Genomic DNA, 27,775 nt, shown 5'->3' on the forward strand with positions numbered 1-27,775 from the left:
TAAACAACACAGCAGTGTTTCATTGTTGTTGCTTGTTTGCTTGCTGAATCAAACTAGAGCCCCTTCCTTACATTTAAAGGATTAACTGAAGGTTAGTATGACCAATTCTGGCTACATTAAGTCCGTTCGGCTGGCTAACACACTTGTTTTCCAGATGCCAGTCACAGGAATGCTTTTATAAGTTTACCATTTAACTCTCAAAATCAGCTTTTAGAGTCAGTCAATTTCCTTCTCCTTCTGTGGGTTCCCAAATACTACTGACTATGTTAAGGTTCACGTCTTCTTAGCTCCTATTCTGTATACTACCAATTCATTCTGCCAATTTAATGCAGTATAGAACAGAAATTATAAACAGAAATTAAACAGATCAACACAGGGCAAAGACTTCTTTGCAGGGGTCCTAAAGCTACAGAGGCTGATGAAAAAAAAACCTCTTCCTAGCCACAAAAAGAAAGAGCAATACCTGTAGGACTTTGAGAAACGCAATCTTGTCTTGACTCTTGTGGAGGGTCCTGGCACTGTGACTCCCTGAAGATCCCAAACAAAAGCCATGTGTAAAGATGTTGGCAGAATTGCTGGCAAGTCAGAGTGGATGCAGGGCCCTGGGGCCGGATGGCTCCTGGAGGAGCAGGAGGCACTTGCGGCCAAGGGAGGGCATTTCCTCTGTGCGGTGCTCTGTGTTGCCAGGGAGGTGGTGGTGGCTGATGCAGGACTGGAAGAGATGGCTGGGACTTCCTGCTGCATGACACTCACCCTTTGGGACAAAGCTTGCTTCACTTCGTCTTTATCTCGTTAATAACGTGAGAAACGCTCCCTTGCAAATTTGTTTTTAAATATAGCCCTGATTAAACAGCACAGTCACATGCCACTCCTGGAAAGCACAACACGCACTCACACACACACACACACACATACACACTGTGAAAGGCATGATTGAAGTGTGAAGTTTAAGAAAAAAAAGTAAACAGAGGGCCTTTGTTTAAAAAAAAAAAAAAAAAAAAAAAGTAAATACATGCCCATGACTGGGAAATTCAAGAGAGATTTACTTTCACACAACTAGCCACCAAATATCATTTTCCTTATTTCAACTTCTCTTAGAAACAGGGATGAACATAGTTATTAGCAAACCTCACACAAGGATTTAATCGTCTCAAAAGACCAGCGCCTCCCTGCAAGTCAGCTTGAGAAGAAAGCAGGCAGATGACTTTCAGCGCTTTTGGCAGCTTTTCCCTCAAGGAGATACTGTGTCACCTTGGAAAATGAGTTATAATGCGAGACTTTGACAACGAGATCAATTTTCTTGCTCATTTTCTATTCCCTAGAAACATTTCTTAACTGTCTGATAAGTCTCTTAAAACAAACTTCTTTCAAATTAAATAAATGATGGAAGCCACATAGAGCCCTTCATGTGTTTTACGAGTCCAGCGCATCTCAGTGAGGGATCTATTTCAAGAGAGTATGCTTCAGGAGTCAAAGGACCCCAGTGCTGTCAAAGATCTTCACCACCAAGTGCTATTTAATGTTAACAATGTGGCATAATTCCACCAGTCCCTGTCCAAACACTGCCCCGCCTGTGACCTCAACTATAAACCCAGGCAGAACTCCACTTCTCTGGGATAAGATTAGAGAGGCGTGGAGTGCCCAGCAGTGATTTAACTCCCTCTGGACTGGATAAATATAACCAATAGTTTAGCTTGGTGAGTAGCACCACGTCTGCCAAATTTGGAGACCCCCTGTAGCCAAACCATCTCTTCTTATATACCCAAGGGGTCCAAACTATTCCTGTAGTTTCTGTGAAAGCTCAGGTCAGTAAACATGACACTTATTTTCACGACAGCATCCAGCACACCAGGGGTTCCTGAGAACATTACACGTTCCATATCAGCCTCGGGAATGAGTAATAGAAGACGTTTTTACGGTTTCACCTCTTTGTTATCTGACAGATGGGCTAAAAGAGGGTGAGTGATAGCTGACTGAACAGCGGTGACCTTGGAGGAGCCAGGAGTTCAAAACTAAACACATTCTCTCCGAATCAACTAGCAGTATTTTCATGCTTCACAAACTACAACCTTTTGCTTTTGTATGTGGATCTCCATTTCACAGGAGCAAGATTGGTGGTCACCTTCCTGGTATTCTTTGAAAGGACGGAGAAAGTGTCCATACCTACCCCAGCCTGCCCTTCTGGTGTATGAAATTCCACCATTAGCGCTTTATTCCCGTATTCTATTTAATTCCCACGTCAGGACAGCTCTTAGGAAGTGCAAACATTCCTGGCAGAGCTGACACATAGCTGAACAAGTCGGGGTTGAATAGAATGGCTTCATCTGAGTCTGAAGCCAGACAGTGGAAGAAAACTGGGAGTCTGGGTGAAGAGGGGGGATGTCTCTGAAAACTGGTAGAGTGGGAGGTGGATTGGCAGGAAGGGAGGAAGGGGGTGGACACAGAACAAGTAAGAGAATAGGAGGGAAGGTACTGGCAAAGAGTTCCTTCACTCACCTTCCATGCAATACAAAGCTCTCATTTTATCCAGTGGCATTTCAAATTTTGTAGGACAAATAGCGCATCACTGGTTTTTAAATATGAAAGCTGCAGTCCATATATACAACATTGGAAGCAGAAGAATACTGTTTGCATTGTTAGCCCAAACGCACTTGTCATGACAAGGTGGACTCTGTCTTCCCAGCCAGGCTAAAGCCAGCAACAGGCATTTTGACCGATGCTTGTCTTTGTTCATACCAATTTACATTTTGAAAAGAATGTTCTGTTAATTGATATCTAATTGATGCAGTATAAGGGCATAATAATAATGCACAATGAAGGTATTATAGAATGTCTACCTTCTTCTAGAAATGGAAGGAGATGCAAAGTTGTCTTTTTCATTACTGCAGAAACGTTTCTTCTTTTCCCTCTCTGCTTCTTGAAAGCAGATATCTAGAACAGTTAAGCAAGATCAAAACAATGGAACTATAAATGTGAAATGATGAGCAGGAAAATGGAAACTTTGGTCCTTTTTCCTAATGTGAAATCAGATAAAGATACAAGAAGTATCTGCCAATGTTAATGTTATTTTCTCCTTAAAGATAATTACTCACTACCTCCATCCCATTTCTTCTGTCCAGTTAGGCATAATCCCCCTTAGGTGCCCAGGTCTCAGCAAGGTCACGGAAATAAACTAGTTATTTCTGAGATTAATTATGAGCAAAGTTAAGCCTTGATTTCAAGTATAAACATTAATATTATTTTGAGGGACTGGCTAGTACTTCACAGACATGAGAATTTAGGCGATTGGAAACAATAAGAAAATTAAATAAGACGTTTGCTAGGATGAACCTGTGCTGTCATTTGTATTTCAAACAGCTGTTTATAACGTTTACTTCACATGTACTAAAGGATAGAGAAGGAAATGAAGTAGAATCTTTTGAATGTTTTAATTTGTCATATTAGTAAGCGTTTATTTCCCAGAAGTTGTTTTTGGAAAAGCATGATTGAATGTCAGGGAGAGATGTTCCACCCCTGAGACAAACTCTTCTTTTACACGTTGGAAACTAAACTTATATGGCAGGGAAAACCAGGTTCTGAAATCTAAACTTTGCGTTCACCTAACTGCTATTCACATAATTCCTAACCTCTCCAAAATCTCAAGAAAATGCCTGCCTCCTGCCAATAACGTAGATCTTATGTTTTGCAGAGCTCTAAATAAGGCATTTTTGCCTCTTGAACATTTCTGGGATTTTGGTTCCAAGATTCCAGATGTTAAAATGCAAGTTTGGGGTTTGATGTTGGACACAGAAATTCAGAATTTCCTTTATAGGAGATGGCTACTATGAATCAAATCTGAAAATCCCAAATTTAAAGGTAGGAGAATTTAAACACAAGCCACATAAGCATTTATTTACACACCAAGCCACTATCTGATAGGTGGAAGGAGAAGTTTTGAGCTAAACTTCAGAGAAACAGACAGTTAAATTAATGGGCTTGTGTGATGTTGAAATACATTGCCTCAGGAAACCAGAGCAGGCAGAGATATGGGTTCAGGATAATGCAGTATTTTGAAATAGCTGCTGGTTGCAGACTCAAAGGCAGCAGAAGTTAATGTGGAAGCAAGCAACTGCATTTCGTTTTCATGTTATCAGCTACCTCTGATAATCGTTTCATCATAACAATTCGATTTTCAAGGTGATCTGTTGCAAAAGCGTGTGCCGAAAGGAAATTTAACAAGTGGAATTGTGCACTTCTGAAACCTTATTCATTCCATGTAAGTAACTGTGGATTAAACAAGCCCTCTTATTACATTAATACAGTATCATCATCAACTATCAATTATTACTCCAAATGGAAATGCTGCAAAATAACGCTAACATTTTCTTTGAAATGCTTTCAAATAGTCATTCGAAACTTTATGTGTGTCTACTTGATTTAGAGGTGAATTATTCCATGTTCTGAAATGAAGGAAACTTCGGAAACTGTTTTTTTATGAGCTGTAACCCAGGGGAGTGCTAACAGAATTGAAGGTACCCCATAGTCTTAAGAGCATTAGGAAAGCATACTCTGCATATTAATCTGCTTCAAATGCATCCTTTATTCATATATATTCCGGGACACTAACAGGAATAAAATGTAATTAAAGAGCTAAAATTATGATTGTTACTATTTTATTTTGTTACAAAATTTTTTAAAGTTCTTTTTTATTGATGTATAGTTGATTTACAGTGTCGTGCTAGTTTCTGCTATACAGCAAAGTGATTAAGTTATACATGTGTACTCATATGTATACATTCTTTTTTATATTCTTTTGCATTATGGTTTATCACAGGATACTGAATATAGTTCCCTGTGCTATACAGTAGGATCTTGTTGTTTATCCATTCTGTATATAATAGTTTGCATCTGCTAACTTTAAACTCTCAATCCATCCCTCTCCCACCTCTCCTCCCCCTTGAAAACCTCCAGTCAGTTCCCTTTGCCTGTGAGACTATTTCTGTTTTGTAGATAGGTTCATTTGTATCGTATTTTAGATTCCACATATAAGTGATATCATATATTTGTCTTAGTCTATCTGACTTCACTCAGTATGATAATCTCTAGGTCCATCCATGTTGCTGCAAATGGCATTATTTCATTCTTTTTTATGGCTGAGTAGTATTCCATTGTATGCATGTACCACATCTTCTTTATCCATTTATCTTTGGACATTCAGGTTGTTTCCATGTCTTGGCTATTGTGAACAGTGCTACTTTGAACATAGGGGTGCATGTATCTTTTTGAATTATAGTTTTGTCTGGATATATGCCCAGGAGTGGAATTGCTGGATCATATGGTAACTATCATTTTTTAGTTTTTTGAGGAACCCCCATACTGTTTTCCACAGTGGGCTACACCATCTTACATTCCCATCAATAGTGCAGGAGGGTTCCCTTTCTCCACACCCTCTCCAGCAATTGTTATTTGAAAAGAGCTAAAATTATTAAGACATAGAATAAAATAAATGATGAGGCATGATTAAATACAAGAATAAAAGATAAAATAAAACTGGATTGTGAATCAAAATTCTTTGTTATATGCTCAAGGTTTCTATCTACATGTTTTAGGAATGTTTTAGCAATTTGGAAGATAATTAGGTCAAGCCCTTTCTATCAGTAAGGCACTGAGTTCTATTTAAACACTTGGGTAAATGAGGGTTGTAGGGAAAAAAAAACAGGGAGGAAGAAATGAGAGGGAAGAGGAAGACGTTTTATGTTTCATAAGTGTCTAGTAAGTGACTGACAAAGTCCTAGGAGACTTTTTTATGTAGGCAACAGGAAATATTTCTAGAGTCACATTCTTTAAAATTTGAAATTAGTATAGGCTAATCACTTGAAATAAAGAACTAAACATGATGTTTTCAAATGTGTGCAGAAGTCTTCTGGGGTCAGTAAGTGTTTGTCTAAATTTCTGTATAAGAAGATTTTAAAAGTCAGAAAAATTTTATTTTCAATATTGTACTCATGATTGAAGACTGAAAAAAAAAATCCTCCTTAGTTATTGACTGGTGAGTGAAAGGGTGGATACAGAACTTCCTCTTGAAAGCCACTTCCTCCAGGAAGCCTTCCCTGCTTTCTCAGACCAAGGGATGTCTCCAGAGCACTCTGCACTTTAATCTTTGTCACTGTCAGCACATTTGCAATTACTTTTTCAATGTCTGGCTTCCCTGACAGACCTAAACATCATGAGGACATAAACTGTGTCTGCTTTCCTACTGCATCCTCTGTGCTTAGCAAAATAATCAAGTCACAATAATTCTGTTTAATGAATCAGTAAACCAATCATCTCAGGACTTCTTGAAAATAAGATGCATCCCCTACATTATATTCTTTTATGTTCCTAAATAGGGGCAAAAAATTTCACCATGGGTAATTTAGGTGGGACTTACGTATTTTCTCTTTCCTTAGATGCACCTCTGACAAAGCCACAACTGTGGCAATCAATCAATTAAAATAAAATAAAATAACAAAACACGAAAAACCACTGTCATTGTTATGACCAAATGAATACAGGCCTGTCCCCAGAATTGTTTGTTTGTCTGATTTTTGATGAAACACCATTGGGCAAGTATTCAGGGAAGCCCCAGTAAGGGAGATTAGAGCCACAGTTATGCTATGAACTTGTCATATGATCTTGAGCATTGTTGCCTGACCTTGCTGAGTTCAGTGTCTTATCCAAAAGAGAACCATCGCAGAGTTTCTGAGATGAATGGAGTACTTTACATAAAAGCATTTAGAAAATGTCACCCCAGATTTTAGGCACTGCTACTAATGTTGATAAGCTTTTTGGAGAACTAGAAAAACTATTATCCATACTGTTACAAACATTTCTAGTTTTAACAATTGTCCTCTAAAATGGTCACTTCATGAGCATGGTAAGTCAGCATATCATTTAACCAGTTTCAGAAGGGTAGCAGTATTCAGTTTTGATTGTCCTTTTTTCCCCATTTGAAATTTTTTATTCTAAGTGTGTAAGGACAGAATATCAAGCTGCTACGTTTAAAGGTTAATCTCACAGCAAAATTTTAATGTTTATTTGCAGATTGAAAACCCTCTACTGGTTCTGTTTAAAAAACTAAAACAAAAAAAAATTACGTGGCAAGGGATTCTACTAAAGTTAGCTGATGGAATTTTTCTCAATTCTTCAAAATCCTGGGCTTCACCTAAATATAGAAACATTACCCTTTATTTTTTGAAAACTTATGGGATCCTGAAGACAAGGTGTTTAATTGGAAAAGCATCTGCAGTGCAGCACTGATTCCAACTCATGCTGCTCTCCTTGTTGACCACACACCAAATAAGGGCAGAAATGGCCTCTTTGAGTTTTTTAGAATTATGTTAACAAACAAGAAAAGCCGTGATGGAATTACGAGGCTGAGAAACAAAACTACTCCCTTGGGAGAAAGCAAAAAGTCCCTAAATACCATGAGTCTCTAAATAATAACAATCTCAGGCTTTCAAATTTGGCAATAGGAATTTTTTCCATGACAGTGTTCAATATCTCACTAAATCTAGATATCCATTTATTGGGGCCAGTATTCATAAACTTCCCATTCCTGGGCACTTATTGCTGACCTGACACCCCAGGATGCCTTCCTCACCCTGCCACTCCCCATGCACTGATTCTGTGAAGTAAACATCATCATAAGGTCAGGGTGTATTTTTAATTCCTTATTTAACTATGACAATATCAGCTACTTATTTGGTATTTACAGTGTGATAAGAGCTTAACATAACTTATATTATCCTCACAATAATATACCGATAAGCTTACCTTATATTTATTCTGTTTTCTATCTAGGGAAATGGAGGCTTAAAAAGTTAAAGTTATTTGCCCCTATGATCACACAGCCAATGAGTGGCAAATCTGAGGTTAAAATTGAGGCCTCAACAGTTGTAAAACCTAGGTTGTTAACCAGTATATGCCTAGACAATAAGTGAGCTAAGGAATGAATGAGAGAGTGGGTGTGGGTCTAAGTCGGTGCTAAGTGGCTAAGGATACAAAAGAAAAATGGTTCCTCTTTACAGAGGATTGTGACTGAGAAAACATCTCACCTCATAAAAACATCTCTGTGACCTAATGGTGGTCAGCATTTCCTCCATAAAATGTATCAATATTGCTCACAACATTAAAACTGACTAACTGTCCCTTGGCATTTTTCTTTTACAGATAAAGGGGGACAAAAAAGAATGCTGTAAATAGGGTGCTCAGTTCTGGAATATTCCAGAATGAGTTGAATTACAGATGGCGAAAACACAAACTTGATGAGCCATATAAAACTTGTTTCAGAAAAAAAATGTAGAATATGGTTCTTGCCATATCAAAAAGAGATTTTTTTCCAAAATAGTATTATGAAAATTTTCAAAACTTTAGAAAAGTTGAAAGAATTCTACAGTGAATTCTTACCTAAGCTGTGCAGCCACCACTGAGGTTCTGCCTGTAACATTTAAGAGCTTGCTTCTTAACAGGTGATTATCATATTGGACTTGAGCAATGAGAACTATACTGTTATAGTGAGATTCATCTGAACAATATGCATGGCTTGTACATGATGTTGACCTACGTTTAAGTCTCTACACTTTCATACTGAGTCTATTGTAAAGTGTGGACTTTGTATAGGTAAAGACAATGTATTTGTTAAATGTAATGTAAATACCATAGTGTTTTTTAATTCCTAAATCTTACTAACAAAAGCAAATTAATGACTACACAGTAAATGTTAAAGATCTGCTAAACAGTATGAATTATCAAAATCAAAATCCATTTAGGTGATAAAAGCTGTCAGTCATGAGCTCTTATTCCACATGAGTCCTATGTAATGTGTTTTCTGGATTGTTTCATACAGGGTAATTCTTAGTAAATTATGACTTCAGTCAGGTGATTAGAAATGGGATGATTGGGCATATTACACAGTTTCTGATATTGTACAAAATACCCTATAAAATCTATGAATCAGGAGCGGTTTCAAAAAATGGGAACTTTGGTTTTTCTCTGGATTTTATTTTGTGTTTCCTTTTGTTATATTTTTAAATGAGTATTATATCAGTATTAGGCCTAGTGTGTTATGGACAAGAAAGAGACTCTGTTTTGTTAAAAAAAAAATCCTATATCAGTGAAACTATTCTTTTTTTTTAACATCTTTCTTGGAGTATAATTGCTTTACAATGGTGTGTTAGTTTCTGCTTTATAACAAAGTGAATCTGCTATACATATACATGTGTCACCATATCTCCTCCTTCTTATGTATCCCTCTCATCCTCCGTATCCCAGCCCTCTAGGTGGTCACAAAGCACTGAGCTGATCTCCCTGTGCTATGTGGCTGCTTCCCACTAGTTATCTATTTTACATTTGGTAGTGTACATATGTCAATGCCACTCACTCACTTTGTCACAGCTTACCCTTCCCCCTCCCCATGTCCTCAGGTCCATTCTCTACTTCTGCATCTTTATTCCTGTCCTGCCCCTAGGTTCCTCAGAAAGAATTTTTTTTTTTTTAGATTCCATATATATGTGTTAGCATACGGTATTTGTTTTTCTCTTTCTGATTTCACTCTGTTAGACAGACTCTAGGTCCATCACCTCACTAAAAATGCTCAATTTCATTTCCTTCTATGGCTGAATAATATTCCATTGTATACATGTGCCACATCTTCTTTATCCATTCATCTGTTGATGGACACTTACATTGCTTCCATATCCTGGCTATAGAGCTGTGATGAACATTGCGGTACATGACTCTTTTTGAATTATGGTTTTCTCAGGGTATATGCCCAGTAGTGGGATTGCTGGGTGATATAGTGGTTGTTTTTTGGTTTTTTAAGGAACCTCCATCCTGTTCTCCATAGTGGCTGTATCAATTTACATTCTCACCAGCAGTGCAAGAGGGTTCCCTTTTCTCCACACCCTCTCCAGCATTTATTGTTTGTAGATTTTTTGATGATGGCCATTCTGACTGGTATGAGGTGAAACCTCACTGTAGTTTTGATTTGCATTTCTCTAATGATTAGTGATGTTGAGCATCCTTTGATGCGTTTGTTGGCAATCTGTGTATCTTCTTAGGAGAAATGTCTATTTAGGTCTTCTGAACAGTTTTGGATTGGGTTGTTCGGGATTTTTTGATATTGAGCTGCATGAGCTGCTTGTAAGTTTTGGAGATTAATCCTTTGTCAGTTGCTTCACTTGCAAATATTTTCTCCCATTCTGAGGGTTGTTCTTTCATTGTGTTTATGTTTTCCTTTGCTGTGCAAAAGCTTTTGAGTTTCATTAGGTCCCATTTGTTTATTTTTGTTTTTATTTCCATTTCTCTAGGAGGTGGGTCAAAAAGGATCTTGCTGTGATTTATGTCATAGAGTGTTCTGCCTATGTTTTCCTCTAAGAGTTTGATAGTGTCTGGCCTTACATTTAGGTCTTTAATCCATTTTGAGTTTATTTTTCTATATGGTGTTAGGCAGTGTTCTAATTTCATTCTTTTACATGTAGCTGTCCAGTTTTCCCAGCATCACTTATTGAAGAGGCTGTCTTTTCTCCATTGTATATTCTTGCCTCCTTTATCAAAAATAAGGTGACCATAGGTGTGTGGGTTTATCTCTGGGCTTTCTATCCTGTTCCATTGATCTATATTTCTGTTTTTGTGCCAGTACTATACTGTCTTGATTACTGTAGCTTTGCAGTATAGTCTGAAGTCTGGAAGCCTGATTCCTCCAGGCCCATTTTTCTTTCTCAAGATTGCTTTGGCTATTCGGGGTCTTTTGTGTTTCCACACAAATTGTGAAATTTTTTGTTCTAGTTCTGTGAAAAATGCCATTGGTAGTTTGATAGGTATTGCACTGAATCTGTAGATTGCTTTGCATAGCATAGCCGTTTTCACAATGTTGATTTTTCCATTCTAATAACATGGTATATCTCTCCATCTGTTTGTATCATCTTTAATTTCCTGCATCAGTGTCTTACAGTTTTCTGCATACAGTTTTTTTGTCTCCTTAGGTAGGTTTATTCCTAGGAATATTTTTCTTTTTGTTGCAGTGGTAAATGGGAGTGTTTCCTTAATTTCTCTTTCAGATTTTTCATCATTAGTATACAGGAATGCAAGAGATTTTTATGCATTAATTCTGAATCCTGCTAGTTTACCAAATTCATTGATTAGTTCTAGTAGTTTTCTGGTAGCATCTTTAGGATTCTCTTTGTATAGTATCATGTCATCTGCAAACAGTGACAGCTTTACTTCTTTTTTTCTGATTTTGATTCCTTTTATTTCCTTTTCTTTTCTGATTGCTGTGGCTAAAACTTCCAAAACCATGTTGAATAATAGTGGTGAGAATGGACAACCTTGTCTTGTTCCTGATCTTAGAGGAAATGGTTTCAGTTTTTCACCACTGAGAATGATGTTGGCTGTGGGTTTGTCATATATGGCCTTTATTAGGTTGAGTAAGTTCCTTCTATGCCTACTCTCTGGAGGGTTTTTATCATAACTGGGTGTTGAATTTTGTTGAAAGCTTTTTATGCATCTATTGAATGATCATATGGTTTTTATTCTTCAATTTGTTAATATGGTTTATCACATTGATTGATTTGTATATATTGAAGAATCCTTGTATTCCTGGGATAAAACCCACTTGATCATGGTATATGATCCTTTTAAAGTGCTGTTGGATTCTGTTTGCTAGTATTCTGTTGAGGATTTTTGCATCTATGTTCATCAGTGATATTCGCCTATTGTTCTCTACCTTTGTGACATCTTTGCCTTGTTTTGATATCAAGGTGATGGTGGCCTCATAGAATGAGTCTATGATAATATATATATCATCTATATATAATCCTTCTGATATATTTTGGAAGAGTTTGAGAAGGATAGGTGTTAGCTCTTCTCTAAATGTTTGATAGAATTCGCCTGTGAAGCCATCTGGTCCTGGACTTTTGTTTGCTGGAATATTTTTAATCACAGTCTCAATTACAGTGCTTGTGACTGGTCTGTTTATATTTTCTATTTCTTCCTGTTTCAGTCTCGGAAAGTTGTGCTTTTCTAAGTATTTGTCCATTTCTTCCAGGTTGTCCATTTTATTGGCATAGAGTTGCTTGTAGTAATCTCTCATGATCCTTTGTATTTCTGCGGTGTCAGGTGTTAGTTCTCCTTTTTCCTTTCTAATTCTATTGATTTGAGTCCTCTCTCTCGTTTTCTTGATGAGTCTGGCTAATGGTTTATCAACTTTGTTTATCTTCTCAAAGACGCAACTTTTAGTTTTATTGATCTTTACTATTGTTTCCTTCATTTCTTTTTCATTTATTTTTGATCTGATCTTTATGATTTATTTCCTTCTGCTAACTTTGGGGTTTTTTTTTTTTTGTTCTTCTTTCTCTAATAGCTTTAGGTGTAAGGTTAGGTTGTGTATTTGCTATGTTTCTTGTTTCTTGAGGTAGGATTGTATTGCTATAAACTTTCCTCTTAGAACTGCTTTTGTGAATCCCATAGGTTTTGGTTCGTTGTGTTTACATTGTCATTTGTTTCTAAGTATTTTTTGATTTCCTCTTTGTGTTCTTCAGTGATTTCTTGGTTATTTAGTAGTGTATTATTTAGCCTCCATGTGTTTGTATTTTTTACAGAATTTTTCCTGTAATTGATATCTAGTCTCATAGCATTGTGGTTGGAAAAGATACTTGATACAATTTCAGTTTTCTTAAATTTACCAAGCCTTGATTTGTGACCCAAGATATGATCTATCCTGGAGAATGTTGCATGAGCAGTTGAGAAGAATGAGTATTATGTTGTTTTTGGATGGAATGTCCTATAAATATCAATTAAGTCCATTTTGTTTAATGTATCATTTAAAGCTTGTGTTTCCTTATTTATTTTCATTTAGGATGATCTGTCCATTGGTGAAAGTGGGGTGTTAAAGTCCCCTACTATGATTGTGTTACTGTCGATTTCCCCTTTATGGCTGTTAGCATTTGTCTTATGTACTGAGGTGCTCCTATGTTGGGTGCATAAATATTTACAACTGTTATATCTTCTTCTTGGACTGATCTCTTGATCAGTATGTAGTGTCCTTCTTTGTCTCTTGTAATAGTCTTTATTTTAAAGTCTATTTTGTCTGATATGAGAATTGCTACTCCAGCTTTCTTTTGATTTCCATTTGCATGGAATATCTATTTCCAACCTCTCACTTTCAGTCTTTATGTGTCCCTAGGTCTGAAATGGGTCTCTTGCAGACAGCACATATAAGGGTCTTGTTTTTGTATCCATTTAGCCAGTCTATGTCTTTTGGTTGGAGCATTTAATCCTTTTACATTTAAGGTAGTTATTGATATGTATGTTCCTATTACCATTTTCTTAACTGTTTTGGGTTTGGTATTGTAGGTCTTTTCCTTCTCTTGTGTTTCCGGCCTAAAGAAGTTCCTTTAGCATTTGTTGTGAAGCTGGTTAGCTTTTGCTTGTTTTTAAAGGTTTTAATTTCTCCATCAAATCTAAATGAGATCCTTGCTGGGTAGAGTAATCTTGGTTGTAGGTGTTTCCCTTTCATCACTTTAAATATGTCCTGCCACTCCCTTCTGTCTTGCAGAGTTTCTGCTGAAAGATCAGCTGTTAACCTTATGGGGATTCCCTTGTATGCTATTTGTTGTTTTTTCCTTGCTGCTGTTAATATTTTTTCTTTGCATTTAATTTTCAATAATTCAATTAATATGTGTCTTGGCGTGTTTCTCCTTGGATTTATCCTGTATGGAACTCTGAACTTCCTGGGCTTGATTGACTATTTCCTTTCCCATATTAGGGAAGTTTTCAATGATAATCTCTTCAACTATTTTCTCAGTCCCTTCCTTTTACTCTTTCTCTTCTGGGACTCCTATAATTCGAATGTTGGTGCAGTTAATATTGTCCCAGAGGTCTCTGAGACTGTCCTCAATTCTTTTCTTTTTATTTGCTTTACTCTGCTCTGTGGTAGTTATTTCCACTATTTTATCTTCCAGGTTACTTGTCCATTCTTCCGCCTCAGTTATTCTGCTATTGATTCCTTCTAGAGAATTTTAAATTTCATTTATTGTATTGTTCATCACTGTATGTTTGCTCTTTAGTTCTTCTAGGTCCTTGTTAAACGTTTCTTGTATTTTCTCCATTCTATTTCCAAGATTTTGGATCATCTTCATTATTATTACTCTGAATTATTTTTCAGGTAGACTGCCTATTTCCTCTTCATTTGTTTGGTCTGGTGGGTTTTTACCTTGCTCCTTCATCTGCTGTGTGTTTCTCTGTCTTCTCATTTTGCTTTACTTTCTGTGTTTGGGGACTCCTTTTTGAAGGCTGTAGGTTTGTAGTTCCTGTTGTCTTTGGTGTCTGCCCCCAGTGGCTAAGGTTGGTTCAGTGGGTTGTGTAAGCTTCCTGGTGGAGGGGACTGGTGCCTGTGTTCTGGTGGATGAGGCTGGATCTTGTCTTTCTGATGGGCAAAACCTCTTCTGATGGTGTGTTTTGGGATGTCTGAGACCTTATTATGATTTTAGGCAGCCTCTCTGCTAATGGGTGGGGTTGAGTTCCTGTCTTGCTAGTTGTTTGGCATAGGGTGTCCAGCACTGTAGCTTGCTGGTTGTTGAGTGGAGCTAGTTCTTAGCGTTGAGGTGGAGATCTCTGGGAAAGCTTTCACCGTTTGATATTACATGGACCTGGGAGGTCTCTGGTTGACCAATGTCCTGAACTTGGCTCTACCACCTCAGAAGCATAGGCCTGACACCTGGACAGAGCACCAAGTCCCTGTCAGCTACACAGCTCAGCAGAAAAGGGAGAAAAAAGAAAGAAAAAATAAAATAAAATAATTAAAATAAAAAATTTAAAAAATATTAAAAATAAAAAAAATTTAAGTAATAAAAAAGAAAAAGAAGGAAAGAAAAAAGAGAGCAACCAAACCAAAAAATAAATCCACCAATGATAGCAAGCGCTAAAAACTATACTAAAAAAAATAAAATAAAAATAAAAAATGAACAGATAAAACCCTAGGACAAATGGAAAAAGCAAAGCTATACAGACAAAATCACACAAAGATGCATACACATACACAGTCACAAAAAGTGAACAAGGAAAAAATATATATAGCTATATAAAAAAAGAAAAGAAAAGGAAAAGAGCAACTAAATCAATAAACAAATCTACCAATGATAATAAACTCTATATACTAAACTAAGATAAACATAAAACCAGAAACAAATTAGAAGCAGAAAGCAAACCCCAAGTCTACAGTTGCTCCCAAAGTCCACTGCCTCAATTTGGGATGACTCGTTGACTATTCAGGTATTGCACAGATGCAGGGTACATCAAGTTGATTGTGGAGATTTAATCCACTGCTCCTGAGGCTGCTGGGAGAGATTTCCCTTTCTCTTCTTTGTTTGCACAGCTTCTGGGGTTCAGCTTTGGATTGGCCCCGCCTCTGCATTTAGGTCACCTGAGGGCGTCTGTTCTTTGCTTAGACAGGATGGGGTTAAAGGAGCAGCTGATTAGGGGGCTCTGGCTCACTCAGGCCAGGGGGAGGGAGGGGTATGGAGTGTGGGGAGAGCCTGCGGCGGCAGAGGCCAGTGTGACGTTGCACCAGCCTGAGGTGTGCCGTGTGTTCTCCTGGGGAAGTTGTCCCTGGATCACGGGACCCTGGCAGTGGCGGGCTGCACAGGCTCACGGGAGGGGAGGTGTGGATAGTGACCTGTGCTTGCACACAGGCTTCTTGGTGGCTGCAGCAGCAGCCTTAGTGTCTCAGGTCGTCTCTGGGGTTCACGTCAATAGCCGCTGCTCACACCATCTCTGGAACTCGTTTAGGTGGTGCTCTGAATCCCCTCTCCTTGTGCACCCCGAAACAATGGTCTCTTGCCTCTTAGCCAGGTCCAGACTTTTCCCCAGATGCCCTCCCAGCTAGCTGTGGTGCACTAGCCCCCTTCAGGCTGTGTTCACACAGCCAACCCCAGTCCTCTCCGTGCGATCCGACCGAAGCCCGAGCCTCACCTCCCAGCCCCAACCTGTCCCGGTGGGTGAGCAGACAAGCCTCTAGGGCTGATGAGTTCTGGTCAGCACCAACCCTCTGCGGGAATCTCTCCACTTTTCCCTCCACACCCCTGTTACTGCGCTCTCCTCCGTGGCTCTGAAGCTTACCCCCACTCCACCACCTACCCATCTCCTCCCATGAAGGGGCTTCTAGTGTGTGGAAACCTTTCCTCCTTCACGGCTCCCTCCCACTGGTGCAGGCCCCATCCCTATTCTTTTGTTTCTTTTTTCTTTCTACTTTTGCCCTACCTAGGTACGTGGGGAGTCTCTTGCTTTTTGGGAGGTCTGAGGTCTTCTGCCAGCATTCAGTAGGTATTCTGTAGGAGTTGTTCCACATGTAGATGTATTTCTGATGTATTTGTGGGGAGGAAGGTGATCTCCACATCTTACTCCTCCACCTTGAAGGTCTCCCCTCACCTACTATTTCTGATGTGCTTAGGGAGAAAGCTTGCTACCTTCTCAGCAATTTGAGATGCAGGTCAAGGTCAAATGACATCATAAGAGTGACAGAGGAAACCTAATTTTAGTCTCCATGAAACTAAAGCACTCATACAAATAATTACTAAACACTCTCAGCCCATGTTTGGAGTTGGGTACTTGAATCCAATTAAGAAGGAGTAAGTACTGAAGAGTCATCTCAGAAGCCTTGGCTCTCAGGCGCTCCAAGGACTGTGGAGCATCTCAGATTCAGAGGAATGTCTCTTCAGGTACATTGAAGGATGTGTATTTGCAACTCTAGCAGTAACTTATCATAGCAGTTCAGTGAAAATGGCAAATATAGAAAAAAAAAGCATAGAGTGGCATTTTCAAGATGTTAGAGTTAATACTTTGTTAAAAAGTGCATCATAAGGTGTATAAACACACACACATATTTATATAAAATACCCACACACATAATGGAATATTATTCAACTGTGAGAAAGCAGGAAATTCTGCCACTGGTGACAACATAGATGGGCCCTGAGAACATTCTGCTAAGTGAAATAAGTCAGACCGAGAAAGGCAAATACTGTATGATATCACTCACATGTGGAATCCAAAAAAGTTGAACTCATTGAAAACAGAAAGTAAAGTGTGGTTGCCAGAAGCTGGGGCAGTGGGGGCTTGGGGAACAGGAAGGATTTTGTTTAAGGGTACAAATTTGCAAGAGATCTAATGCACAGTATAGTGACTATAGACAACAATATTGTATTATAAACATTGAACTTGCTAAGAGACTAGATCTTAACTATTCCCACCACAAAAAAAGAAATAATAATTATGTGACATGATAGAGATGCATTATAAATTACTAAGTAGAATCTAGTTACTCGTGAAAAGCATTTTTCACTTAAATCTAATTAATAAAAATATACACCAAAATATTGACAGTGTTATCTCTGGGTATTAGGATCATAGGCCTTTTTAAACGTTCTCTTCTGTAATGTTCAAATTTTCTACCGTGCATAGGGATTATTTCTATAATTAGGTAAAACTACATATTTGTTACTAAAAACCTTGAATAACCCAATTTCTTTTTACCACTAAGAGTGTGAGGTTTTTAGTTTGATTCAATTTCAACCAAAGGTCATGAACAAAAACTTTTGAATCCATGCTAAATTAAACACGTCTCATAGTTTACACGTTGCTGAGATGTTAAAGGGTCAGACAGAGAAGTGCAGGGAAGCCAGAAAGCATACACATCGTTTAACGCCTAGGAAGACCTGATTTAAAATCAAATTGGAGGCAGCGTGATGCCATCTGTAGACATTTAAGTAGAGAAGACAGAGCAGTCTGCCTCCTCGAGGTAAACAAACCATGGCCAGAAAATAAGCAAAAAGAGAGACCAAGCTCTTTGTAGATTTAGAGATCCACTTCACACCAGTCTGTGAGGAAATTCTATGAAAAGAGCTAGATGTATGCACAGCTCCCCCTTGTGAAGAGAGGTTTTCAGGACTGTACCTTCACCCAAAGAGCGAGCCCAGAGCTTCAACTAGATCTACAGAGCATTTGCTTAGTCTTCATCAACTGGGAACTGACTTACGGACCTTACAGAAGTTGCATACGTGGGTATGGGCAATTCCCAGGCTTGGTAACCTACTTCTCTGTTATTAAATGTGTACAAAAATATTCCACATGGTTGTGTTTCTTAATGTTTTAAAAAGAACTTTCCCAGTATAGGAAATCAGCATCCCTGTTTGCCCCCATTACTTCAGAAACTTGCTCTCTTGCTCTGATGGATACTGTCTCTCCATTTGACAAAAGGCAAATGAATATTGAAAACTGGACAATATATTAAAAATCAAATATTGTCCATTCATCTTAAAAACAGAGAGCCATTTAATTATAAAATGTTAGCATGGTTAGGAGGGCCATTGGGAAATGTATTAGTCACCTGAAACTTTACATGATAACGACTGATAAAAAAAATATTACCATTTTAGTCATGTGAGAACTAGGAACATTTTTTTCTATGCTTGAATTAGCTCTTTAATGAGAAGAAAAAAATCTTATTCATGTAAATGATTCCACTGGTTTACAATGATCTGGATAACTGCTCAGCAGAAAACGTTAACTTCTGGATGCTTTCTGCAAAGGTGAAATTGAAATTACTCTGGAATGTGATACAATGTACGGCAAGGAGAATTGTGTTTTATCTGATATTCTCATTCAAAACAAGAGAAAATGATTTGTTTCCACGTTCAGTTGAACAACTGATTGGAAGTAAGAATGGTCTTTGCTTTGCCTGTGACTGGCTATCCTACCTAGTTAATGAGGATCTCATTCATCGCTACTCACTTTCCTCCTCAAACTGGCATATACAAAACATGTTTCTGAGCCAGGCAAGAGAAATAGTATGGCTGAGCATAAACTAGTAGGAAAAAGCAAAGACAACACCAAAGGGTGGCTTGGCATGGCCTTCTATAATCTCCAGTTTATTCAAAACCACCCCAACAAACATAGAAGAAAAGTAAAAACAATGGCCTTCCTATGCAAATGCAGATTTAAGACAAGTTCCCAAGACCCCCTTCTTTCCAATCAAATTGTCATCCCTCCTCAGGCTACTACTCTCTAGAAATTCTGCTGCTGCCTCTGCGGAAACCTCAGACTGTTCATCAGTGAGCACCATTGTATTCACCTGGAAAAATGACCGTGCGGCGGAGAAGAAAGGAACAAACATGTGTACGAACCAACCCGTATTTACACCTTGTGCTTTCACATAGGCTTGTTAAAGACTAACACCTCCCAGCCATACTCCACCCCTGACATTTCCCCTCTTTTCAAAAGAGCATATTTTCCTCCTTCTTGAATATTGACATCTGGACGTATAATAGTCTTAGGTTGAATTGCTCCCGGGCAGATGCTGCAAAATCTTGGCGTGGGTACTTTATTTGGAGAGGAAGCAGGGAGGTGATTGTACGAAGTTAGGGGTTGGGGAAGTACGGCAGGGAGAGATGAGAATCAGTGAAGTGTGCATTAATGAGCAGGTGACCACTGTGAGCACATGGGACTCAACCTTCTTGGGGACCCCTTTGAGTGACCGTACACACACGTCTCAGCCTTCCTGGGGACCCCTTTGAGTGACCGTACACACACGTCTCAGCCTTCCTGGGGACCCCTTTGAGTGACCGTACACACACGTCTCAGCCTTCCTGGGGACCCCTTTGAGTGACCGTACACACACGTCTCAGCCTTCCTGGGGACCCCTTTGAGTGACCGTACACACACGTCTCAGCCTTCTTGGGGACCCCTCTGAGTGACCGTACACACACGTCTCAGCCTTCTTGGGGACCCCTCTGAGTGACCGTACACGCACGTCTGGGGCTCATCCCACTAAGGCATGTGAAACGTGGGGCGTGTAAGCATACTCTGGTCTTTCAATGTCTGAGGATTGCCCTCTGGGCAGCCCACACCCAGTCTAGCAAGCTCCTTTGAACAGAGAAAGTACCCAGCTACCCAAATGAGAAGTCTACTGAACACACAGGATCTGCCCGCCACAGGGGCAGGTGGCACCTGGGGTAAGTCCAGGGGACATGGGGCGGGGCCTGAAACCTCTGCCACAAATGGGCCTCTCAGACTTAAGGCACCACGCTGAATTTTAGGTTCATGTTCCAGCACCCTGCCACTAAATCCACGTTTCCCTCGTCTTTCCTCAACTCAGCAAATGAAAACACAAGTTTTTAATATTTTCAGACCCAAAGCCTTGAATCATCTTTGACTCATTTCTGTTTCTCTTTTTCCATGTGAAAATCCATCATCACATACTGTCAGCTCTGTTTTCAAATTGGAGCCAGAATCTGGTCACTCTTCACCACTTACGCTGTCACCACCCTGGTCCAGGTCACCATTGTTTCTTGCCCAGACTATTGAAGTGGTTTCTTAACCATTTTTACTGTTTCCGGCCTCATTCCAAGTCTATTCTTCTCTGAATAGAGTGATCCTTTGCACATGTACGTCACTTCTGTGCTCAAAACCCTCTTCTAGTTTCCCACTTAAAAATCCAAACTCCTTAACCATGGCTTACAAAAGCCCTTTACTATCTATTTACCTTTTTTCCTTCCCTTCTCCCCATTGCTTACTTGGTTTGACCCATACTGGTCTTTTTCCTGTTCTTTTAACACAATGTGCCTGCTCCTGCCTCAGGACCTTTGCACTTTGCTGTTTCCTCTTCTGGAAATGCTCTTGCTTCACTCTTCACTCCGGAAGAGTGAAAGGCACAGTCCTTTCACTCGGTTAAGATCCAAATGTCAGTTTAATAGACAGGGCTACTTATTCTGACTATATCTAAAATAGCACTGCCGTCACTCTATTTCTTTACTCTGCATTATTTTTCTTCATAGAACTTATCATCATGACATACTGTATATTTTGTATATGTTTGTGTATTTTACATTGTCTATCTCCCCCCCACGCACAAAAATCAAGTTTCATTAGAACAGAGACTCTGCTTTGTTCACTGCTCTTTACCATCAACTAGAATAGGGTCTGTTAGTGGTAGGTGTTCAATATATATCTGCTAAGTGGATGAATTCACTGGTCTGATAGCCATATGAGATAAATATTGATAGTTATTAATCAAATATTTACTAAACACTGTGACTGGCATTGTCCTATGATAAATTTGTAAAAGCAGCTGCTGCTCTTCAGAAGCATAATGTATCCAGTGCATGAGGAGACAAGCTGTATCCCATGCATGGTGAACCACTGGAGTTCAGAGGGGAGATAATTATGAACAGTGGTTGTCAGGAAAAGGTAGGAAGGAAAGGTTTAGACTGGACTGTGCAAAACTTTGAATGTCTTGTTAGGAGTGGTACCTTTGTTCCATTTAAAAGTCAAAAATCATCAACAGTTTCTGAACAAGAGAGTGAAATAATGAAAGCAGAATTTTAGAACAATTGATGCTTGATTCTATTCCACAAGGATTTGAGCAGGGAAGACTGGAGCCAGGGAGACAAATGCCATGAATTTTTCCCCCTCAAATCCTCATTTATCTCAATATCCAAGTCATTAGCATATATAATCAATATAGTTTTAAAAAAACAGCTTCATTCAGGTATAACTGATATACAAAACCCTGTATATATTTAGTGTATACAATTTGATGAGCTTGGACATACACATATACCTGTAAAACCATCACCATAATCAAGGTAAGAAACATATTACTCACCTCCAAAAGTTTCCTTCTGTCTCTCTGGTTTTTGGATTTGTGTGTGTGTGTGTGTGTTAATGACACTTAACATGAGATCTACCCTCTTAACAAAGTTTTAAGTGCACAATACCACATTGTAAACTATAGGCACTATATTATACAGCTGCTCCTTAGAACTCATTCATCTTTCCGACACAGTTTTTAGACAACTGTATTATTCCAGGTTTTACATGCTCAGTTAGGAATCTCTGTGTCCATACTGCTTATGTTAACTAACATACTTTAGCTGAGAAAAGGTCTGTCTATGGTTTCTCTGGAATGGAAAGTGAACCTACTACAGGTGTGAAAAACTCAGGTTCATTCTCCTCAGGTTATCTGAGAACTAATCAATAAGGTAGTGAAAAAAAATAAGGTTGGATAGAAATGTGCTGTGAGTTAGCTGGTGAGCTATAGGTATGAGTGCATGGGGATAAACATGTTGGAGGCATCTGTAGTGACTGGAAGGATTCTTCACTTTAATTTGTTTCTTTTCTAGGACATAATGCATATTGCGGGCATCCTTTCTCTGAAACTGTGTTATCAAGAAAAAGAGTGCTATGTTCTCAGCGTTCTACTCAGCCGTGAACTTCCTGGGGCCACATTACCCTGGGACTGCTCTGCACAGTAGGAGCTAAATACATGTATGTTCAGTGAACCCCTCAAACCTCTTAGAAGTCAGGCTCCAGGGACATTTCGTTATTTTGCTCTAAATTCTACTATTCCTTCTTGTCATGAATATTTATTCTGCTTTGTTCAAGAAAGGACTAAAGGCTTCTCTATTCCCTTTGGTAATTAGTTTAGATAAACTAAGTCATCCATTTCCTCACTACCCAGTGGACAACAGCTAGTGCTTAAATGTCCACAGCTTTATTTGACCTTGATATGTTTGAGAACAATACATAGACATACCATATATATATAAACTAGTATCATTGGAGAATATAAACTAAAAAAGTTACATATTTAAACTTCAGAATGTCTGATATAACTTTGTGAAAAATTCCAAATGACTGATTCTATCAATTTATGTTACAAGACAATTTGGTTCAAAAGTTAAAAATAAAGAGAAAATTATATATAGAGAAAATTAAGTCCTAAGGGTTGTTTGATGGCATTAGGTAGTCTCATTTACACCTTTTCACTCAGTTCATCAAATTATTTGCCAGGTAAACATGTAGACATGGTTCTCAATCTCCTAGGTACTAGGGATTAAAAGCTCCAAGGAAACTTACAAAATCCACAGTGAATGAAGAAAGCAGTAATTCCATGTAGCTCAACCTGTGTGCCTATGCTCATGCTATATTCACCCTTTCCAGTATTATTAACTATAGTCACAATGTTACAACCAGCTATCTTGCGGTACGCGGGCCTCTCACTGTTGTGGCCTCTCCCATTGCGGAGCACAGGCTGCGGACGCGCAGGCTCAGCAGCCATGGCTCACGGGCCCAGCCGCTCCGCAGCACGTGGGATCTTCCCGGACCAGGGCACGAACCCGCGTCCCCTGCATCGGCAGGCGGACTCTCAACCACTGCGCCACCAGGGAAGCCCCAGCTATCTTTTTATAAAGTAAAAAAACATAAAACTACATGTTTAGTAAATAATTCATACTACTAGAAATGTCTCGAGGAAAAGCTCAACTGACACTAGCAACAATATTTTGCTTTGTTCCACATGATTGTGGTATTTTTGCCAATTTTACTTATGGGATTTCCCTTGATATTCTATGCAGAGGCATTTCCCAGGAATTTTGTGCTCAAGGCAAAGTCCAATTTAGCATCCTTCAGTCTCCCTCATTTCTATCTCTAGCCCCTCTCCACACACACTGTGAAGTTCATTATCAAGGAAAGGCCAGGGCACCAGACAGATTTTGAAGGGAGGAAGAATGATTCCAAGAGGTGGGTGTGTGTGCACACGCCCGCAAGCCTGTTGCAAACGTCCTGATTTACTGCAGTCTAGGGAGCTTACAGGGGAGTTCTGTGCTAAAACTCAGCATGCCAGGCCTTTCCAGAAGGCTCTTGCTTCACTGGTCTTCTTTCCCCCACCTTTGCGCCCCTCTTACTACTCAACCACATCACAGAAGTCTGTCCTGCAGGCCTAAAAAGGTGACTCTGTTGGTGTGTCTGCCTAACAATCAATAATTCATTTAAATGGATTTTCTGATGCATAAAATGATAGACTTTTCTTATAACCTTGCTCACTTTTACCAGCATTAACCTAAAAATCACACCTAAAAAAAAGTGCTGTGAGAATGCTGAAATAGTTTTCTGTTTGAGTAACATTTATTTTTCATGACTATATAAATGATGAATATTCCTTATAGAAAAGTTGGAAAATGCAGAAAAATAAAAAGAAAAAAAGAAAGAGCAAGTACACCAGAGGTAACGATTGTAAGTCTTTTTTTTTCTCATTTCTTCCTTATTTTTATAGGTATATACATATCTCTCTATATATGCATCTAATTTTAACATTCAATTGAGATTTTAGTGTATAAGATTTTGGATTCTGCTTTGCCTTTAATGTTATACTAGAAGCAATTTCCCATATCCTAAAGTTATTTGAAAATATTTTTAATGGTTGATAAGATTCTTCTGTCTAATATGAAAATTTATTTAAACATTAGTTTATGTGGCAGAGTTAGAGTATAAGTAGGTTTTCAACATTGTAAGTACTTTTGTGCTGAATATCTTTGAACATAAATCTTTTTAATATCTCAGATTACTTTCCTAATCCAAATACCTACAAGTAGAATTACTAGATTAAAGGGTAGGAGTATTTTTGAGACTTGAGACTCCTAATGATTTTTAATCATTTTTATGAAATAAAACCCTCAAATGAGTTCAAAAATCAAAGTAAAACTATATTTATATGCATTATTTTATTATGACTTTCCTAAGGATTAGTAAAACAAAAGATAATTGAAAACAACTTGCTATTTACTACAAAGAGATTCTCACCACATGAAAATTAGTCAGAACCTAGAGTAATCAAAAAAATGATTCTTCTAAGATGGAAAAAATTCTGCCATATAAATCCTTAATTTTGGCCACATTTTATGAAAAAGCCAAAAGCAAGCAAGCAAAAAAAAAAAAAAAAAAAAGACATATGGCTATTACTATGGCAACACAGAGTTGTCAACTACTTCAAGTTCTTGTGGCTGGTGAGGTTACTGGAACTGCAGGCCCACATCCCTGACAAATTAAGTACATTGAGGTCACAGCACTTGACTTGAGACAGTGTTTCGTAATTGTAGAGTTCTGTTTAGAAAAGGTCTTTGACTTAAAAATATCCTTTTGTGCCCCCTAGTGTTTAAATTCATCCAACCTTTTGAGAAGTTTATAACTTATTTCTAAACTAGAGCTCAACACCATTTCATTCTTACTTATACCAGGGTTTCTCTACGGCAAAAGATGGCCAACATATACACTGTTCCAAAAATTTTAAAGATTACTTAAAATTCTTCATTTCATTTCATTTCAAACCTACCAAAGGGCAAATCCCACCCACCACCTGTTTTTGTAAATAAAGCATTATTGGAATACACCAAGCTCATTCATTGCATTTTGTCTATGGGTAGCTATGTTTGTTCTACAAGGCAGAGTTGTCCCACAGAGACCTTATGTCCTACAAAGTCTAAAATATTTAGTATCTACCTCTTCACAGAAAAATTTTACTGATTTATCCTTGGGTTAAAGAAGCTCTCTGATACTTAGATTGGAAGAGGAAAAAAATACATGTATTTTCCTAATGATGTCGTGACATTTTACAATGTCCTTTAATTCCATTCCTTTCCATCAAACACTGGAATACTAGTTCAAACAAAGAGTAGTAGCCATGTCAATTAGCTTTGTGGTTCAAGTACCAAATTTGTATTTTCTCAGTGAAAACATTTACACACCTACTCAGGGTGATAATATTGACTCCTTCTTGATGACTTTGGTATTGATATGATTATGTCAGTGAGAATAGAACAAGATTAAAGTTCTTTACCCATCAAGACCAAGGGCCAAGAACTCTCTTGCCTCCTGAGCTACATCATCTTTTATTGATTAAGTAGAACTCAGACTAGCAAGTTCTCTATCTGTATACATTTAATAAATACTTAAGCTTGCAATTGCTTTTACAAACTCATACAGTCTTTCTAGAATAAAGTAAACATATCATTTATAATTAACATGGAGCTTACTTCAGTTTCATGCTTGATTCAAATCTCAGACAATCACTTCTTTCATATATGAATGAAAGTATAATGTACAATAATAAGGCCATAGTCCTATGTGGGCAACTTAACAGGCTACCTTCCTTCCCTAAGACAAATCCCACTTCTTCCTAAGCCCCTCTGATATTTTATCTTCTCATTTGTGTATCTAGAAGATTTACTGAAACTTCTTTCTTCTTGTCAGAAATGGTTAATTGTAGTAGAGTTTTTCTTTTTTTTTTTTTTTTCCATGTGGTTTTCAGGGAGTGGACCTATTTTATTGCTTTCTAACTTAAAATTTGACTTCTGATTCACAATGGTTATAGCCATTCCTTTGTCAAAGATATACATCAACAATACCCTGGCCAGAAATTTTGTACAATAACAGAAGAAAACACAAAACCACGGGTTTAGAAAAGTGAATGAAAACAGTCTCTGGTTGATTACACCTGCTAATGAAAAGGCATCTTATTTTTGTGATACACATTCATGGTCGTCCTAGATTACACACCTGGAACTGAAGTTTGCTGCCCTTCTCAGCCTTACAATTACTGACTGATTTCATATTATCTACTCTTCTTATATTTCCCTAACCCTCCTACTACAATCTCCATCCTTGTATCTGACACAGAAATCATTTAAACACAAACCCAAATACAAACCCTGCATAGACTTACTTTATGGAATCACATACTGAAAACTCTGAATCAAATAAACCCGCAATGTTACCTTTCAAATACTGGCAACAACAGCAGCAACAAAATGCATGGTGAAACGTAACATCTGTCATGCCCAATGTTAAAAGCAATTAAAATTTAAAAGAAAGTGACACCATACCTCTACTCCATAAGCAAAATAAATTATTTCCAAACTTACCTGCAAGAGAAAAGAAAAAGATCAGTAAATCTCAAATCAGAGTGCATTTTAATTCTTCTTTCTTCAGTAAATTAGGCAAAATTGTCACCATAAGCATAGCTAATCCTTAATTATCATTATGTGGATTATTCTCTGTAAATAATGCTTTCTAGTTCTTGTAGATGCCAGTAGGGCTGGCAGTGAGATTCTCTAAAGGCCCATTCTCTCTATGAATAGAGTCCTTTTCCATATATAGTCTGAACCTAGTAGATGAGTTTTAGACCAAAAACTTAAATGATTCCCTGGACCCAGGAAATCTGTGAATTAAAAAACATATTTTGGGGAGTCAAATATAAACAGTGGGGAAGATATTGGCTTGACAATTTTGAAGAAAAACATTTTTTTCATTGTAGGACTTCTAAGAGCTTTGGATATAATAATTGGAATGAGGCTATTCTAGAAGGTGGAGAACTTTTGCAGAAAAATTAAACCATTCCCCCTGGACATCAGTTAATATCAGAGTAAGTCATCTTTTAGAATACTACTTGGGAACTGCTGCACAAGGCATCTTAAACTGAGTTTTATATGAATCATAGTGTTTCTATTACTCCTACAAGAATTGTTTTAACTTAATTGGAGAGGTAAAATGAATTGCTAATCACTTGAAAAACAGTATGACTGTACTGAGGAACAAAACATGGTAACTCACTTTCAGGTGAGTGCTTTTATCTATTAGATCAAATTGCCTGCTAAATTAAAATTAGTTATAATATTTGAATCATGATCATTTAATGTAAAATTTCCTTGCCCAGAATATTCTACACTATAAGTCGTTTCTCAACATCCTGAAATTTGTTCAAGAAATCCCTGTGTATTTTAAAATCTATCTTTGTATTTCTAGTTTAGCTTGGGCCAAAATGTTCTCTGTGGAGCACCAAACCCATTAGATACTTGGAAAATAAAGAAACAAAAAAGTTCCATATTTAATAAAGTTTGGAATATTCTGCATATGGTATCTCTTTCCTGGA

The 27,775-nt window shown here is 38.0% G+C and overlaps 1 protein-coding gene across 8 annotated transcripts in view; it reads right to left on the reverse strand.

Moving 5' to 3' along the window:
• Positions 1-27,775, reverse strand: part of PDE4D (phosphodiesterase 4D) — a 1,495,323-nt gene that overhangs the window by 351,076 nt on the left and 1,116,472 nt on the right. Inside the window, exon 1 of one of the 8 annotated variants that reach the window (XM_059060966.2) lies at positions 464-709. The exons of the other annotated variants lie outside the window; for them this stretch is intronic. Coding sequence (XP_058916949.2) covers positions 464-552 — 89 coding nt within the window. The 5' untranslated portion in view covers positions 553-709. Of the gene's footprint in view, positions 1-463; positions 710-27,775 lie in introns of those variants that run through there. 8 annotated transcript variants of the gene reach the window in all.

Source organism: Kogia breviceps, chromosome 4, assembly GCF_026419965.1.
Source record: "Kogia breviceps isolate mKogBre1 chromosome 4, mKogBre1 haplotype 1, whole genome shotgun sequence".
Classification (NCBI taxonomy): domain Eukaryota; kingdom Metazoa; phylum Chordata; class Mammalia; order Artiodactyla; family Physeteridae; genus Kogia; species Kogia breviceps.